The sequence below is a fragment of the Cetorhinus maximus genome, chromosome 2 (genome assembly GCF_964194155.1).
Source record: "Cetorhinus maximus chromosome 2, sCetMax3.hap1.1, whole genome shotgun sequence".
NCBI classification, from domain to species: domain Eukaryota; kingdom Metazoa; phylum Chordata; class Chondrichthyes; order Lamniformes; family Cetorhinidae; genus Cetorhinus; species Cetorhinus maximus.
In genome coordinates, this window is record NC_135880.1 from 11,513,117 (window position 1) to 11,527,330 (window position 14,214).

Sequence of the window (14,214 nt, forward strand, 5' to 3'; positions counted from 1 at the left end):
CCCCACCCACAAACATTCACTCCCTCCAACACCGACGCACAGTAGCAACAGTGTGTACCATTTACAAGATGCATGGTAGGAATCCATCGAGGCTCCTTCGACAACACCTTCCAAACCCATGACTGCTACCACCTAGAAGGACAAAGGGCAGCAGATAGATGGGTACACCACCACCTGGAAGTTCCCTTCCAAGTCACTCACCATTCTGACTTGGAAACATATCGTCATTCCTTCATTGTCGCTGGGTCCAAATCCTGGAACTTCCTCCCTAACAGCACTGTAGGTGTATCTACACCACATGGACTGCAGCGGTTCAAGAAGGCACCTCACCACCACCTTCTCAAGGGCAACGAGGGATGGGCAATAAATGATGGCCCAGCCAGCGAAACCCACATCCCGTGAATGAACTTTTAAAAAAAAAAAGAGAGACTCTGTGCATTTCCCTTTGATATTCAATGGCATTACCATCACAGAATCCCCGCTATGAACGGCCTGGGGATACCATTGACCAGAAACTGAACTGGACCAGCTGTGTAAATACTGTGGCTACAGGAGGAGGTCAGAGGCTAGGAATCATGCAGCGAGCAATTTAACTCCTGGCTCCCCAAAGCCAGTCCACCATCGACAAGGCACATGAATGCAATGACAGACATGTGGGCAAGAGAGCAGGATGGAGTGTTAAAATGTCAAGTGTTGGAATGCTGTCCAGTTTGACATAGCTATGATTTCAGATTGTCAGCGCACCAGGGAAACACATGCTCGTACACTGCTGTTTAGAGGCCTTGAAGACAGCTTTCGTTTTCTGGCTATGGATTGTCTAGTGACTGTTGTGTAAGCACCCAGTGACAGCAGTTGGTCACCAATGATTGAAGAAGAGGCCGTTGATCCCCTTGTTACGTTTCAAAGTCAAGCCTATATTTGCTTTTTCAGATGGTGAAGCATCACATTATATCAGTAACATACAAGCAGACCATTCGACCCAGTGAGTCCATGTCAGTGTTTATGCTCTGTAAGTGTTTCTTCCCACCCTTACTCGTCTATACACCCATCAACATAACCTTCTATTTATTTCTCCTTTGTGTCTATCTAGCTTTCCCTTAAATGCATCTATGTAGTCGCTTCAGCCGCTCTCTGTGGTGTGGAGTTCCTCACCACTCCCTGGGTTTAAAAAAAAATTCTCCGAAATTCCCTGTTGGATTTATTAGTGAGCACCTTATATTGATGGCCCTTATTTCTGGTCTCAACCTCAAGTAGAAATATCTTCTCTGCATTTACCTTTATTTTTGTGTGTGTTGCTGGGAAAGCCAGCATTTGTTACCCATTCCTAATCGCCCCTGCGAAGGTGGTGTCGAGCTGCCTTCTTGAACTGCCGCAGCCCATCTGGCATTCGACTTTCCTCTAACAGTTTGTTACCACTGAGTGGCTTGCTGTGATTACCCTTCAATTCCATGATTTATTAATTAAATTAAATGTAATTTAATTTATTTCCTGCATTTTGTTGCGGTTGTTTTCTGTAATTTCTTTTTCTCTTTATTCTTTCATGGGATGTGGTTGTCACTGGCAAGTCTAGCATTTGTTGTCCATCCCCTAATTGCCCTTGAACTGAGTGGCTTGCTAGGCATTTCAGAGGGCAGTTAAAAGTCAACTACATTGCTGTGGGTCTGGAGTCACGTGCAGGCCAGACTAGGTAAGGATGGCAGATTTCCTCCTCTAAAGGACATCAGTGAGCCAGATGAGTTTTTTTTACAACAGTAGATGGTGGTTTCATGGTCACCAATACTGAGACTAGCTTTATATTCCAGATTTTTAACAATTGAACTTAAATTGCACCAGCTGCTATGGTGGGATTTGAACCCATGTGCCAGAGTATTAGCCTGGTGTGCTGGATTACTAGTCCGGAAATATTATCAGTATGCCACCATCTTCCCCGTATTACATCACCACTTGTGTCATTTGTAAATTTTGGAATTGAACTTCCAATTTCTAAGTCAGTGGACACAGTGCTAATTGTTGTAGATCACCATTGACCAACCTGAATAGCTACCCTTAATCCCTACTCCCAGTTTTCTGTTTTGTGGCCAGCTTGCTATCCATTCTGCTACTTGCCACCTGACTCTGTGTGTTCTGCCCTTCATCATGAGTTTTCCATGCATTACCTTAATGAAGGCCTTTTAGAAAACCAAACATATTGCAGCTACTGCATTTCTGTTACCCACACTTTCTGTCACTTCTACAAAGAATTGGATACAGTTGGCCTAACATGAGCTTCCATTTTGAAATCGTGCTGACTATCCTTTATTATATTTTCAGTTTCTAGGTGTTTTGCTATCATATCTTTGAGTAAGCACTCCGTTATCTTTCCCACCACTGCCGCTAAGCTAATTGGTCTATAGTTCCCTGGGCTTGTTCTATCTCCCTTTTTTATATGAAGGAATCGCAAAATGTTTAGCCAGCCCTCTGACACTAATTCTCTTTTCTAATGAATTTTGTGTGTGCATGTGTCTGCTGCCATGTCCTTCCTAGCATTTTGTAATATATGCGGATGTAATCCATCCGGACAAGGTATTGCATTCATGCTAAATTGGATTAGTTTATCAGTTCTTGCTCCCCCCCCCCCGCCTTTTCTATTATAAATATCTAATGAAGAAAGGACCAACAATGATGTAATGCCATTTGCATTGTGTTCTTCTCCCAGGTACATACTGAGCATTTGACATGGAATTGTCCATTCATTTAATCTTGATATTTGCTTTCAAATTGTGTGCATGTGCCGTTTTCACTGTTTATAAAGTGTTTGCTGCCATCTTATGGTAGAGACTAGGTACAGTTTAAGTGAAGAGCCTCTCCAGCACCCCTGTGCATTTAACATAGTGTCTCATTTGTTGGGCCTGAATAGAATTAACCATTCTGGCCAATGTGTAAACTGCTGTTCATTGCTGTTGCTAGGATTTCAGCAGTGTAATGGAGGGTAAAATGGCAACTGTGGTGAAAGTGCCCAGAATTACAGTGACAGATTTTACCCTTTCACATTTGGTTTGGGTCTAAAAAGAGCACCTGGAAGTGCATCAGTAGTACGGTTACAGGTCTGTCACTGATGGGACTGATTAGAAGTACAAATTAGGATTAACTGCAGAATACTTACCCAAGAGAGAGATGGAAAAGATCGGCTGTTCTGTCTCGTGCTTGAAGCATTTAGCTGCTCCTTAATCAGTTTGTGGCCTTTATGCCTCCAATTCCCTGCTATGGTCTCATTCCACGTGCCAGTCACACTTTCTGTGTGAATACCTTCCCTGACAGCTGCCTTCAATTTAACTTTTTCTCCTGCCTTTTTTGAATCTGTTTTTTTTACTCTTTCGTGGGCTTTGAGTGTCACTGATAAGTTGAGTATAGTTGAGCCCATCCCTAATTGCCCTTGAGCTGGGGGCGATGAGCTGCTGCTTTGAACGGCTGCAGTTCATCCAGTGCGAGTACACCCACAGGGCTGTTAGGAAGGGAGTTCCAGGGTTTTGACCTGGCGACAGTGAAGGAATGGGAATATAGTTCCATGTCAATGTTCCCATGCGTCTGCTACCCTTGTCCTTCTAGTAGAGGTCATGGGTTGGGAAGGAGACTTGGCGCGATGCTGCAGTGTAACTTATATATGGTATACGCTGCTGCCACTCTGGATTGGTGGTGGAGGGAGTGAATATTTAAGGTGATGAATGGGGTTCCAATCAAGTGAGTTACTTTGTCCTGGATGGTGTCCAGCTTCTTGTGTTGTTGGAGCCACACTCTTCCAGACAAGGTGGATAATATTCCTTTACACTCCTGACTTGTGCCTTGTCGATGGTGGACAGGCTTTGGGGAGTTAGGAGGTGAGTTACTTGCTGCATAATTCCCAGCCTCCGACCTGCTCTTGTAGCCACAGTATTTCTAGGCTGGTCCAGTCAGATTCTGATCAGTTGTAACCCTCAGGATGTTGAGAATGGGGGATTCAATGATAGTAATGCCCTTGAATGTCAAGGGGAGATGGTCAGATTCTCTGTTGTTGGAGGTGGATATTGCCTGGCACTTGTGTGGTATGAATGTTACTTGCCGCTTATCAGCCCAAGCCTTCATGTTCTGCAGGCCTTGCTGCATATGGACATGTATTGCTTCAATATCTGAGAAGTCATGAGTATTACTGAGCATTGTGCAATCATCCTCAAACATCCCCATTTCTGCATTTCTGACCTTACGATGGAGGATAGGTCATGGATGAAGCAGTTGAAGAGGGTTGGGCCTAGAACTCCTGCAGTGATGTCCTGGGGCTGAGACATTTGGCCTCCAACCACCACAACCATCCTCCTTTGTGTTGGGTATGACTCCAACCAGTGGAGAATTTTCCCTCGATTCCCATTGATTTCAGTTTTGCTAGGGCTCCTTGATGCCATACTCGGTCAAATGTTGCCTTGATATCAAGGACAGTCACTCTCATGTCACCTCTTGAATTCAGCTTTTTTTGTCCATGTTTGGACCAAGGCTGTAATGAGGTCAGGAGCTGAATCCAAAGTGAGCGTTGATGAGCAAGTTATTGCTGAGCAAGTGCCACTTTGTGGCACTGTTGATGACACCTTCCATCATTTGACTGACGAGCGAGGGTAGACTGATGGGGTGATGATTGACCGGATTTGTGTTCAAGACATAACCGATGCTAACGTTATAGCTGTACTGGAACAGCTTGGCTAGGGAACGTGGCTAGTTCTAGTTTTAGGAGCACATATTTTCGGTCCTATTGCTATGAATTTGTCAGGGCCTATAGCCTTTCCAGTGCCCTCAGCCATTTCTTGATACCACATGGTGAAATGAATTGGCTGAAGACATTCATCTGTGATACTGGGGACCTTAGGCAGAGGCCGAGATGGATCATCCATTTGTTGCAGATACTTCAGTCTTGTCATTTGCATTGATGTGTTCAGCTCCCCCATCATTGAGGATGAGGTTATTTGTGCAGCTTCCTCCTTCTGTTAGTTGTTTCATTGCCCACACTGCAGAACTTTGTCCTGATCCATTGGTTGTGAGATCACTTAGCTCTGACTATTGTATGCCACTTCTGCTGTTTGACATGCAAGTAGTCCTGTGGTGTAGTTTCACCAGGTTGGCACCTTGTTTTTAGTATGCCTGGTGTTGCTCCCGGCATGCTTTTCTGCACTACTCATTGAACCAGGGTTGATTCCCTGGCTTGACGGTGATAGTCAAGTGAGGGATAAGCTGGGATGTGAGGTTACAGATTGTGGCTGAATACAAATCTGCTGCTGATGGCCCACAGAACCTCATGGATGCCCAGTTTTGAGTTACTAAATCTGTTCTGAATCTTTCAGTTGTAGTGCCACATGACGCAAACAGTATGGTGTGGACTTCACCTCCGCAAGGACTGTGCGGTCATCACTCCTACCAATTCTGTTATGGAAAGATGCATCTGTGACAAGTAGATTGGTGAAGGTGTCGTCAAACAGGGTTTTCCCTCTTGTTGGTTCCCTCACCACTTGGCGCAGGCCCAGTCTGGGAGATATTCCTATAAGACTCAGCCAGCTTGGTCAGTCGTGGTGCTGTTAAGCCACACTTGGTGATGGACATTGAAGTCTCCCACCCAGAGCATATTCTGTGCCTATGCAACCTCAACATTGAGGTGCACTGGTTCATCAGCTGAAGGAGCGCAGTAGGTGGTGATGTTAAATTGTCTTAATTTAACATGAGGTAATATCCTAGATTTTCCCCTTTTCTATCATCTTGCATACATCAACTAAGTCCCTTCTCCCTCACCTCCCTACTTGGCTAAATTCCTCCAGTTGCATCTCCTGATATATTGGTTCATATTAGTAACGTTTTGGATTTGACACTTGCAATCTTTTGGCAGAAGGCAGTTGCTCTCACGCCTTGTGTGTTTGGGTACAGTTGATTGATTAATCCTTCCATGGTTCTCTCCTGTGCTTAATGGCACATGAGACAGACGAAGCACGTGCTTACATCTGTTTGCATGGCTAGTTTTCCAAGAGCAGGTTGGCCTGTAGTTTGAGGGGCACCTCTCCCGCATCAAGCATGGCTAACCAGGAGACACTCCTGCTCTTACCACCTGCCTGCACTTTCCAACTGGAAGGATTTGCAGGTCGATAACCATATTTTGGTCTTATAAATGAACGCACCTTCCGTGGCCATCAAGTTCTGGAGCGGGACTCGAATCCGGAGCTTCTAGCTCAGAGGCAGGGACGCTAGCCACTATGTCACAAGACCTGATTGATTGATCACCACTCAGGATGTCGCTGCTACTGTTGAAATTTTATCGTACTGCAACAGCAAGTTGCTGCGTGCTATGAGTAGAAATTCTTGGGCTGTCAGATGGCTTACCTGGGCTGTGAATAGGTTGAACGGTCTGGGGGAAAATCGTAGGACACTCCAGTTTCTGAGATTGAGGCACCTAGCACCTATAAATCAGAATTTGATAGCAGTATCTCCATTCTGAATGCAGAGGTAATTTACAATTTCTCTCTGAATTTCTTTTAAATATGTTCTGTATGGATTACCTTTTTGAGATAAGTATGGGTTGCAGACTATCTTTATGGCATGATATTTCTCCTATCCTTTTTCTTGTTCTATTCTGTTGCATGCAGCTGGAGGGGCTTCTCCTTGCAGTCCTGTTATCCTCAGGAAGCCGAAAGGTGACTATCCACAATGCTTACAATATCTGTTATTGAGCTGTGAATTCCTAGTTGTTCCATTCTTCCTTCTGTCCTTTAGCTACCTTACAAATGTGTAACAGACTGTGTGTTTCTGCACTAGGATTTCAGTAAATCTTGTGTAAAGGTGGGTAAAATTTTCACATTTCAGAAAAATGCCTAAAATTTAAGATTACAAATTTTACGCTTTCCACTTGCTCTGGCTCTGATAGCTGTGTCAATATACTGGTCTTGATGTAAGAATTTTAGTTATAGGATTTATGCCCTATGCGATATTAAAGCCCTCTGATTAAATGTGAGTTTTGTGTAGCTTAATGGTACCAATATCCTAGTGACAACACTGCTTTAGATTACTGAAGACAACTGGGCGTGATAAAATCTTGTTAACTATATTTGGTAAGGACTGACTCAGCCTACAGTAAACCCATATTTTGAGTAAAGAAAGACTGTCACTGTGTACGCATTACATTTATAGTGATACCCCAGATCCCCCAATAGCTATAACCTTGGTTATGGAACCAGATGCTCAGTGTGGATTGTCATCGAAAGTGACTGATTCCAAAGGGAACACTTTGTAGGCTTTGAGTTGCAGTAGCCTTTAGTATTCATAAGCCATTACTCGCGCACAGTTCATCGCAGCACCCACTCAGAGCAACTGGTGACGAACAATAAATGCCAATTTACCCAGCACTGTTTGTCAGAGCTAATAAGAAACTTGGTAAATTGGGTTCTTTTCCTTTCAGTGAGTGCACTTCAGAGTAATAATAGAAGTGCATTGGAGAAGTGATAATCACGATATAATTTCGCTGCTCTGCACTCCCCCTGCCTACCCCACCTCGCCCTCACCTCATTCTCTGCTCCACTTCCTGATGGTTTGTCAAAGATTACAAGTTTGTTGGACGAGGAGTTATGTACCTGTTGAATCATGGCACACCATGTGGAATGCTGCGTGTTTTAGGAGCATGGCTGCCACTTTTATATGTTTAAAAAAAAATAAATTTGTTTAGGAGCTGCACCAAGTATTCAATTCAGCTAGTTGCTAAAATGTATTAAATGACAGTGCTGTGATAAACAACTGCACACTGTGGCTAGGAGGAAGCTGCTGTCACGAGGCACTCTCTTTTCCTGCCGAATGGATTGCGATGCTCAACTCTGTATTTTAATAATAATAATGACGCTACAGTGCAGTTTGACTTGGTGCCATATTGATTTTTCACTTGTGCATTTCATTTTTATATTATTTTGGCTTTTAGTTATTTTGAAATGAAACAAATAAACTGAGTGATGGGTGAGATTGTGGCAAGATGAATAGTTCAACATTGAGTATCTTTCAAAACTATTGTGGACACTTCAGCATCACACCAAGAATTTGCCTATGTTAGGCTGGCATAGACAGATTTTTGGTGTCTCAGGGACTTGAGGGATATGGGGAGCGGGTGAGAAAATGGAGTTGATGCCCAAGATCGGCCATGATCGTATTGAATGGCAGAGCAGACTTGACGGGCTATGTGTCTATTAGCCCTCCTATATCTTGTGTTCTTGTGTTAGTCACTGCACTTCAAAGTGCTTAGTTGCATGCAAAGTGCTTTGAAACAGGTTGGGGCTCTTGTCTGTAGGAAAGACTGAAGTCTTTAAGGTTATGAAAAGTTGGGTAGATGCAAAAATGTTTCCACTTGTGGGGGGAGATCAGAACCAGGGGCCATAACAATAGTCACTAATAAATTTAATAGGGAATTCAGGGGAAACTCCCATACCCAGAGGATGGTGAGAATGTGGAACTCGCTACCACAGGAAGTAGTTGAGGCAAATAACATTGAAGCATTCAAGGGGAAGATAGAGAAACACGCAAGGATGAAAGGGATAGAAGGATAAGTGGATGAGATTAGATGAACTAGGGAGAAGAAGACTCATGTGACGCATAAACATTGGCATGGACCTGTTGGGCACATAGCCTGTTTTCCCGCTGTAAATGCCGTGTATTGTATGATAGAAGCTAAGTTTTAAATTATTTTGTGCTGAAGTAGATATCAGCTTAGCTCAATTGCAGCATTCTCACTGTAGAGGAAAGAAGTTGCACATTAATGCTTCAGCCTGGGTTCTGTGTGCATAATCAAGGCTGACATTCAGTGTAGTACTGAGGAGATACTGCAGTGTCCGATGTTCCTTCTTCAGAGGCCTCCTCTTCCCACCCAGTTCAGTGATGCTCAGAGTGTTTCTCTGGCTAACATTCATCTGTCAACCAGCACCACCAGGAACACATTAACTTGCCATTTATCTTGCGTGTTGTTTGTGGGACCTCACTGCATGCAAATTAGCTGCCATAGAATGGTGCAGCACAGACTGAGGCCATTCAGCCCATTGTGTCTTTGCTGGCTTTTTGAAAGAGCTATCCATTTAGTTACACTGCTCTGCTCTTTTGCTATAGACCTTCACATTTCTCCATTTCAAGTATATAACCGCCTCTGCTCTAAGGAGAACAAGGCCACCTTTTCTGGTCGCTCCTCATAACTGAAGTCCCTCATTCGTCATAAATCTCTTCTGCACCCTCTCAGACCTTGACATCCTTCCTAAAATGTGGCCCCAGAATTGATACACTGCTTCAGCTGGGGCCAAACCATTGTTGTAAAAAGGTTCAGCGTAGCCCTTCTTGCATTTATACTCTTTTGAGTTTCTGTTTTTAAATCTAAGGACCCTTTATGCCTTTTTAACAACTGTTCCAACTTGCCCTGCCAACTTCAAAGATTTGTGTGCAGACACCCACCTTACCCCTTTAAAATTGTACCATTTAGCTTGTATTGCTCCTCCTCATTTTTTCCTAACAAAATGAATCAGTTCTCACTTCTGCATTAAAATTCATTTGCTATGTGTCTGCCCATTTCAACAGCCTGACTGTCTCCCTTGGAAGTCTGTTGCTATCCTCCCCGCTGCTCACTATTTCTGAGTTTTGTGTTATCTGCAGACTTTGAAATTATTTCCTGTACACCCATTGGAGGTCATTTTAGAAAGAGTAATGGCCTGAACGCCAAACCCTGGGGGACACCACTATACACTTGCATGTTGACTTGCAATGACTGTATATCAAAATTAATTCATCAGGGAGGCCCTGAGGTTATATCAGAAAGATATAATTGAAAACAGCAAGAACTTATATTTAAAACACATTTTTACCTAGAATAACATTTCTAAGCAGGGAGGGAAAGGGTTTGAGACAATGGTTATTGGAAATGAAATGAACTTTACACTGCAAGGAAGCTGCATGGACAGTCTGAGGGGTGTGTTTGTACATTGCGAGTAATGAATGTATAGAATTTTGAGTGCATTAGGAAATTAAAATTGTACAGCAGTGGGCAGTTACAGTACCTATTCAGATGGTTTATTTAGAATCTGTTTTTGATGACTTTCTGGACTTCAAAATAACCTGTTCAACAGTTTACGAGAAACGTTACTTTTAAATTTGCATTTGGGAGCTTCATTTTCACCTGATTATGTGTGTTAATAGGCAAAATGGTTTCTGGAGAAGAGGATGGACTTGAAGATGATTCAGAGACCCGGTCAGAAGTTAGCACTGCCACTTTTCCAGGTATGTAGCCTAGGGAGCAGATCTTCTGCTCATTTCTCCATGCCTCAAGTTCCTGCGCTTTCCTCTTCAGTTGTCCTTAAGAGCCTCCCATTTTGAACCTCAATGAGCAATGGACTATATGACTGGGAGAAAAGAATACATGAAGTGGTTTCCCATGCCTTCCTCATGGAAACACAAGTCCTCTTCCCGAAGGATCCTCCACCTGTAAACAGCCGTTGTCCCTTGAGGTTCTAGTTCTTCTGTCATTACCACTGAAAATTCACTGGTTCCACAGCTGAACCATGGTGTATAACTTAGAACATAGGACCCTTAGCTGAGCCTAGGGCAACTTGCAAAAGGGAAGAGACGACCACTCCTGAGGTCTCAAATGATCCTGCTACCCTGTTCTGCTGTTGTAAATACATGTCAGTATTGTCACTAAGTTTACTCCCACCCACTAATAACAAACAGATACGTAACCACACAAACATTTAACCTGTACTGTGTAGCTGGAAAATGCTCTCCTCCAGTACAGCTTGAGTTCTGGGTAAACAGAAGCCCTGAGTTTTCTCCAGGGCGTTTGTCCTGAACTACTGTGACCTCAGCGGGAGATTAGCAGAACTGCTGGAGATATGGCAGCGGCAGCCTCTTGATCCAATTTCCCACTGAAGCGATCGTTACATTCCCATGGAAATTCAGGGCCACAGTTTGCAATTGTTCCGTTAAGTACTTTGTTTAAGTATTTGTATCGCCATCAAGGTTCAGGTCCATGTCCCACAGCGCAAAATCTAGACCCTCCACATCCTCCCACTGGACAATTTGTCAACATACCGCATTTACGCACTGGATTTCATAATAGAATGAGGAAGCCTATAAGCTCATTTGGTGAACCATTATGCCCTGCTATTTAGTGCCACAACTATTTAATAGACATCTATGCTTGCTAATGCATTGTTTTTGCCCACGCTTTTTAGGTTCAATAAATAGCGAAGGAGCCGTTGATGTTCCATCACCTTCGGGTGCTTCTACCTTGGGATCAACAAGCCCAGTGCCAGATTCTGCTGGGCACGATATCATCACTCAGCAGCCACGTTCCCAGCATACCCTCCAGCCTGCAGACTCTGTCGATCTCAATAGCTCGGCGATGTCAGACCTGACCGGCCTGGCAGTTGAGGGAGATGTTGATGAGGCTCTGAGCCGAAGTTCCAGCCAGATAAGCACCATCCAGTCGGACACCAACGCAGACCAGAACGACCGGACCAATCAGGCTATATCGCCACTCAGTGAGAGCTCCCAGACGACCGAGGGCCCAGATTCAGCCGTGACCCCGTCCGACAGCTCTGAGCTTGTAAGTGTGCAGCGGGCAGAGGGGGGATCCCAGTCCTCCACTGAGGGTCCCGACATCTCTCTCAGCTCCCCCATGGAGGGCTCAGACTTGGATACTACCACTTTCTCCTCCAGTTCCTCAGCTAGTCGCAGCGAAAAGGTCAGCAGCTCACAACCATTGAAATTGCTTTAAAAAAATTAAAGTTCCCCTCTCCAAAATTGTCCCTCTGACCCATCTGTGGCTCCGAGAGCTTCAGGCTTCTGAACACCAATCTGATGCTGGTCACAAATTGCAGGAGTGGCCCAAAGTGATTCTCCCTCTGATTTTTCTGTCTGTTGCTCAATATCATTCTTGCCGCGCCCCCTGCCCCCCTCTAGCCGTGCCCCCCCCCTCCCCCCCTGGCCCCCCCCCCCCCCCCCCCGGCCGTGCCCCTCCCTGGCCGTGCCCCCCCCCCCCTCCCTTACTTGCACTCTAACTAAATGCCATGCCCCTCCTGCACAGCATCATGATTGAATTCAGGAGCTTGGTGTGCATGGTTCCTGGTGCTAGCCCACATTGTCACTGCTGCATGCAGGCCTGAATGCTTAGAGAAGTTGAATTTTCCTGAACATTGCAGTGACCATCCTCTATCTTTATTTGTGGGCATTTAGCATGCAAACATTTTTCAGAAGGTTGAAACTGTTTCAGAGGCATGCTGCGAAGCTTTTTAAACTCAATCCTAAATACGTAAAATAGAAGGAATGTCGTCTCTTAATAAGGTGACCGTGACCATATCTCACTGACTGGTGCTGCCTTGAGAATCGAATAGAATATGTAGCTCTCTCATTCATGCACCCTGCCTTTGCCCAGGATTAGTTCCATTCAGTTCTAATCTATCTTGTTGAAACTGTGTCTGCTGATCGAGCTGTATGTTCTTTCATAATTTTTCTCGCTGTGCTTTCTCAAGGTGTTGTGCCTTATTTAATGCTGTTTGCCTCCAGTGGTTTTTACATTTGTAATATCTGCATGCTGGCTCTGATATCACGAATGTCTAAATTTTCATGGACAGCTGACAGCGATAGCAAAATTAATCCTAGTGTTAAAACCATTTCTTGCAACAGAGGTCCTACAAGTGTGCTTCATCATCAGATAACACCGTCCTGGAGATGAGTGACAAACGCTGGAGCCACATGGCAAGTCTGTCGCTCCAACGAGAGCAAAGAAGTGCTATCCTATTACACGTGAGCTCTCGGCAGATCTCAGCACCTGACTTGCTGTGCATTTCCAGCATTTTCTGTGTTTAGTTTTCCGCTTATGTCATCGCTTATATCAGCACAAAAATAGTGTGCGATTTTACTGTTTCCTGTCACCACCATTTCTCCCCCCCTCCCCTGCCAACAGTGGATAAAATAGGAACATATAAATTAGCAGCAGGAGTGGGCTATTTTGGCCCCTTGTGCTGGCTCCGCCATTCAATAAGTTCATGGCTGACCTGATTGTGGCTTCAACTTCACATTCCACCTGTCCCCCAATAACCTTTGACTCTCTTAGTCAAGAATCTATCTACCTCTGCCATAAAAATATTCAATGAGCCTGCCATCACTGCTCTCTGGGGAAGAGTTCCAAAGACACTCAACCCTCAGAGAAAAAAAATTCTTCTAATTTCCGTCTTAAATGGGAGATCCCTTTAATGTTAAACTGTCTCCCCTATGGCAAACATCATTTCATCTTCTACCCTATCAAGTCCCCTCAGGATCTTAAGTGATTCACATTTATTTCCGGGATTTTATTTGTATTCTCTACAGTGAAGACAGGTGCAAAATATTGGTTCAGTTCACTGCTGTTTCCTCATTTTCCATTATTAATTACCCAGACTCTCACTCTAGGTGACCAACACTCACTTTTCCTAGTCTTTTCTTTTTTAAATACCTGTAGAAACTCTTACTATCTCTTTATATTTCTAGCTAACTTTCTCTCATACTCTAATTTCCCCTGCCTTATTAACCTTTTAGTCACTCTTTACTGTTCTTTATATTTTGTCCAATCTTCTGACCTGCCTCTCACCTTTGTGGAATTATATGCTTTTTCTTTCAATTTGATACCACCTTTAACTTCCTTTGCTAGCCATGGCTGGAGTGTAATTCCCTGAGAATCTTTCTTTCTTACTGAAATGTACTTTTGTCTGAGCATTCTGAAATATCTCCTTAATGTTTATCACTGCATCTCTACTAACCTATTCCTTAACTGAATTTCCCAGTTCACTTTAGCCAGCTCTGTCTTTATGCTCTCATAATTGCCCTTATTTAAGTTCAAAACACTAGTCTTAGATCCACTCCTCTCTCCTTCAAACTGAATGTAAAATTCAATCATATTATGATCACTGCAACCTAGGGCGCCTTCACTATGAGGTCATTAATTAATCCTGTCTCATTGCACATTACCAGATCTCGTGTAGTCTGCTTTCTGGTTGGGTCTAGAACATACTGCTCTAAGAAACTGAAAACATTCTTGAACTCATCATCCAGCTACCTTTGTCGATCTGATTTGTCCAATCTATATGTAGATCAAAATCACCATGATTTCTCACAAGCCCTCATTAATTTTTCCTTATACCCCGCCCTACAGTGTGGTTACTGTTGGGAGGGGCTATAAACCAC

General features: G+C 43.9%; 1 protein-coding gene across 4 annotated transcripts in view; it reads left to right on the forward strand.

Moving 5' to 3' along the window:
* The window catches only part of htt (huntingtin), a 231,156-nt gene that overhangs the window by 51,828 nt on the left and 165,114 nt on the right, over positions 1 to 14,214 (forward strand). For 3 of the 4 annotated variants that reach the window (XM_078561165.1, XM_078561183.1, XM_078561173.1), the window contains exons 10-11: positions 10,192 to 10,272; positions 11,226 to 11,599. In XM_078561165.1, coding sequence (XP_078417291.1) covers positions 10,192 to 10,272; positions 11,226 to 11,599 — 455 coding nt within the window. The remainder of the gene's footprint in view (positions 1 to 10,191; positions 10,273 to 11,225; positions 11,600 to 14,214) is intronic. The other variant, XM_078561194.1, reaches the window with a different exon arrangement.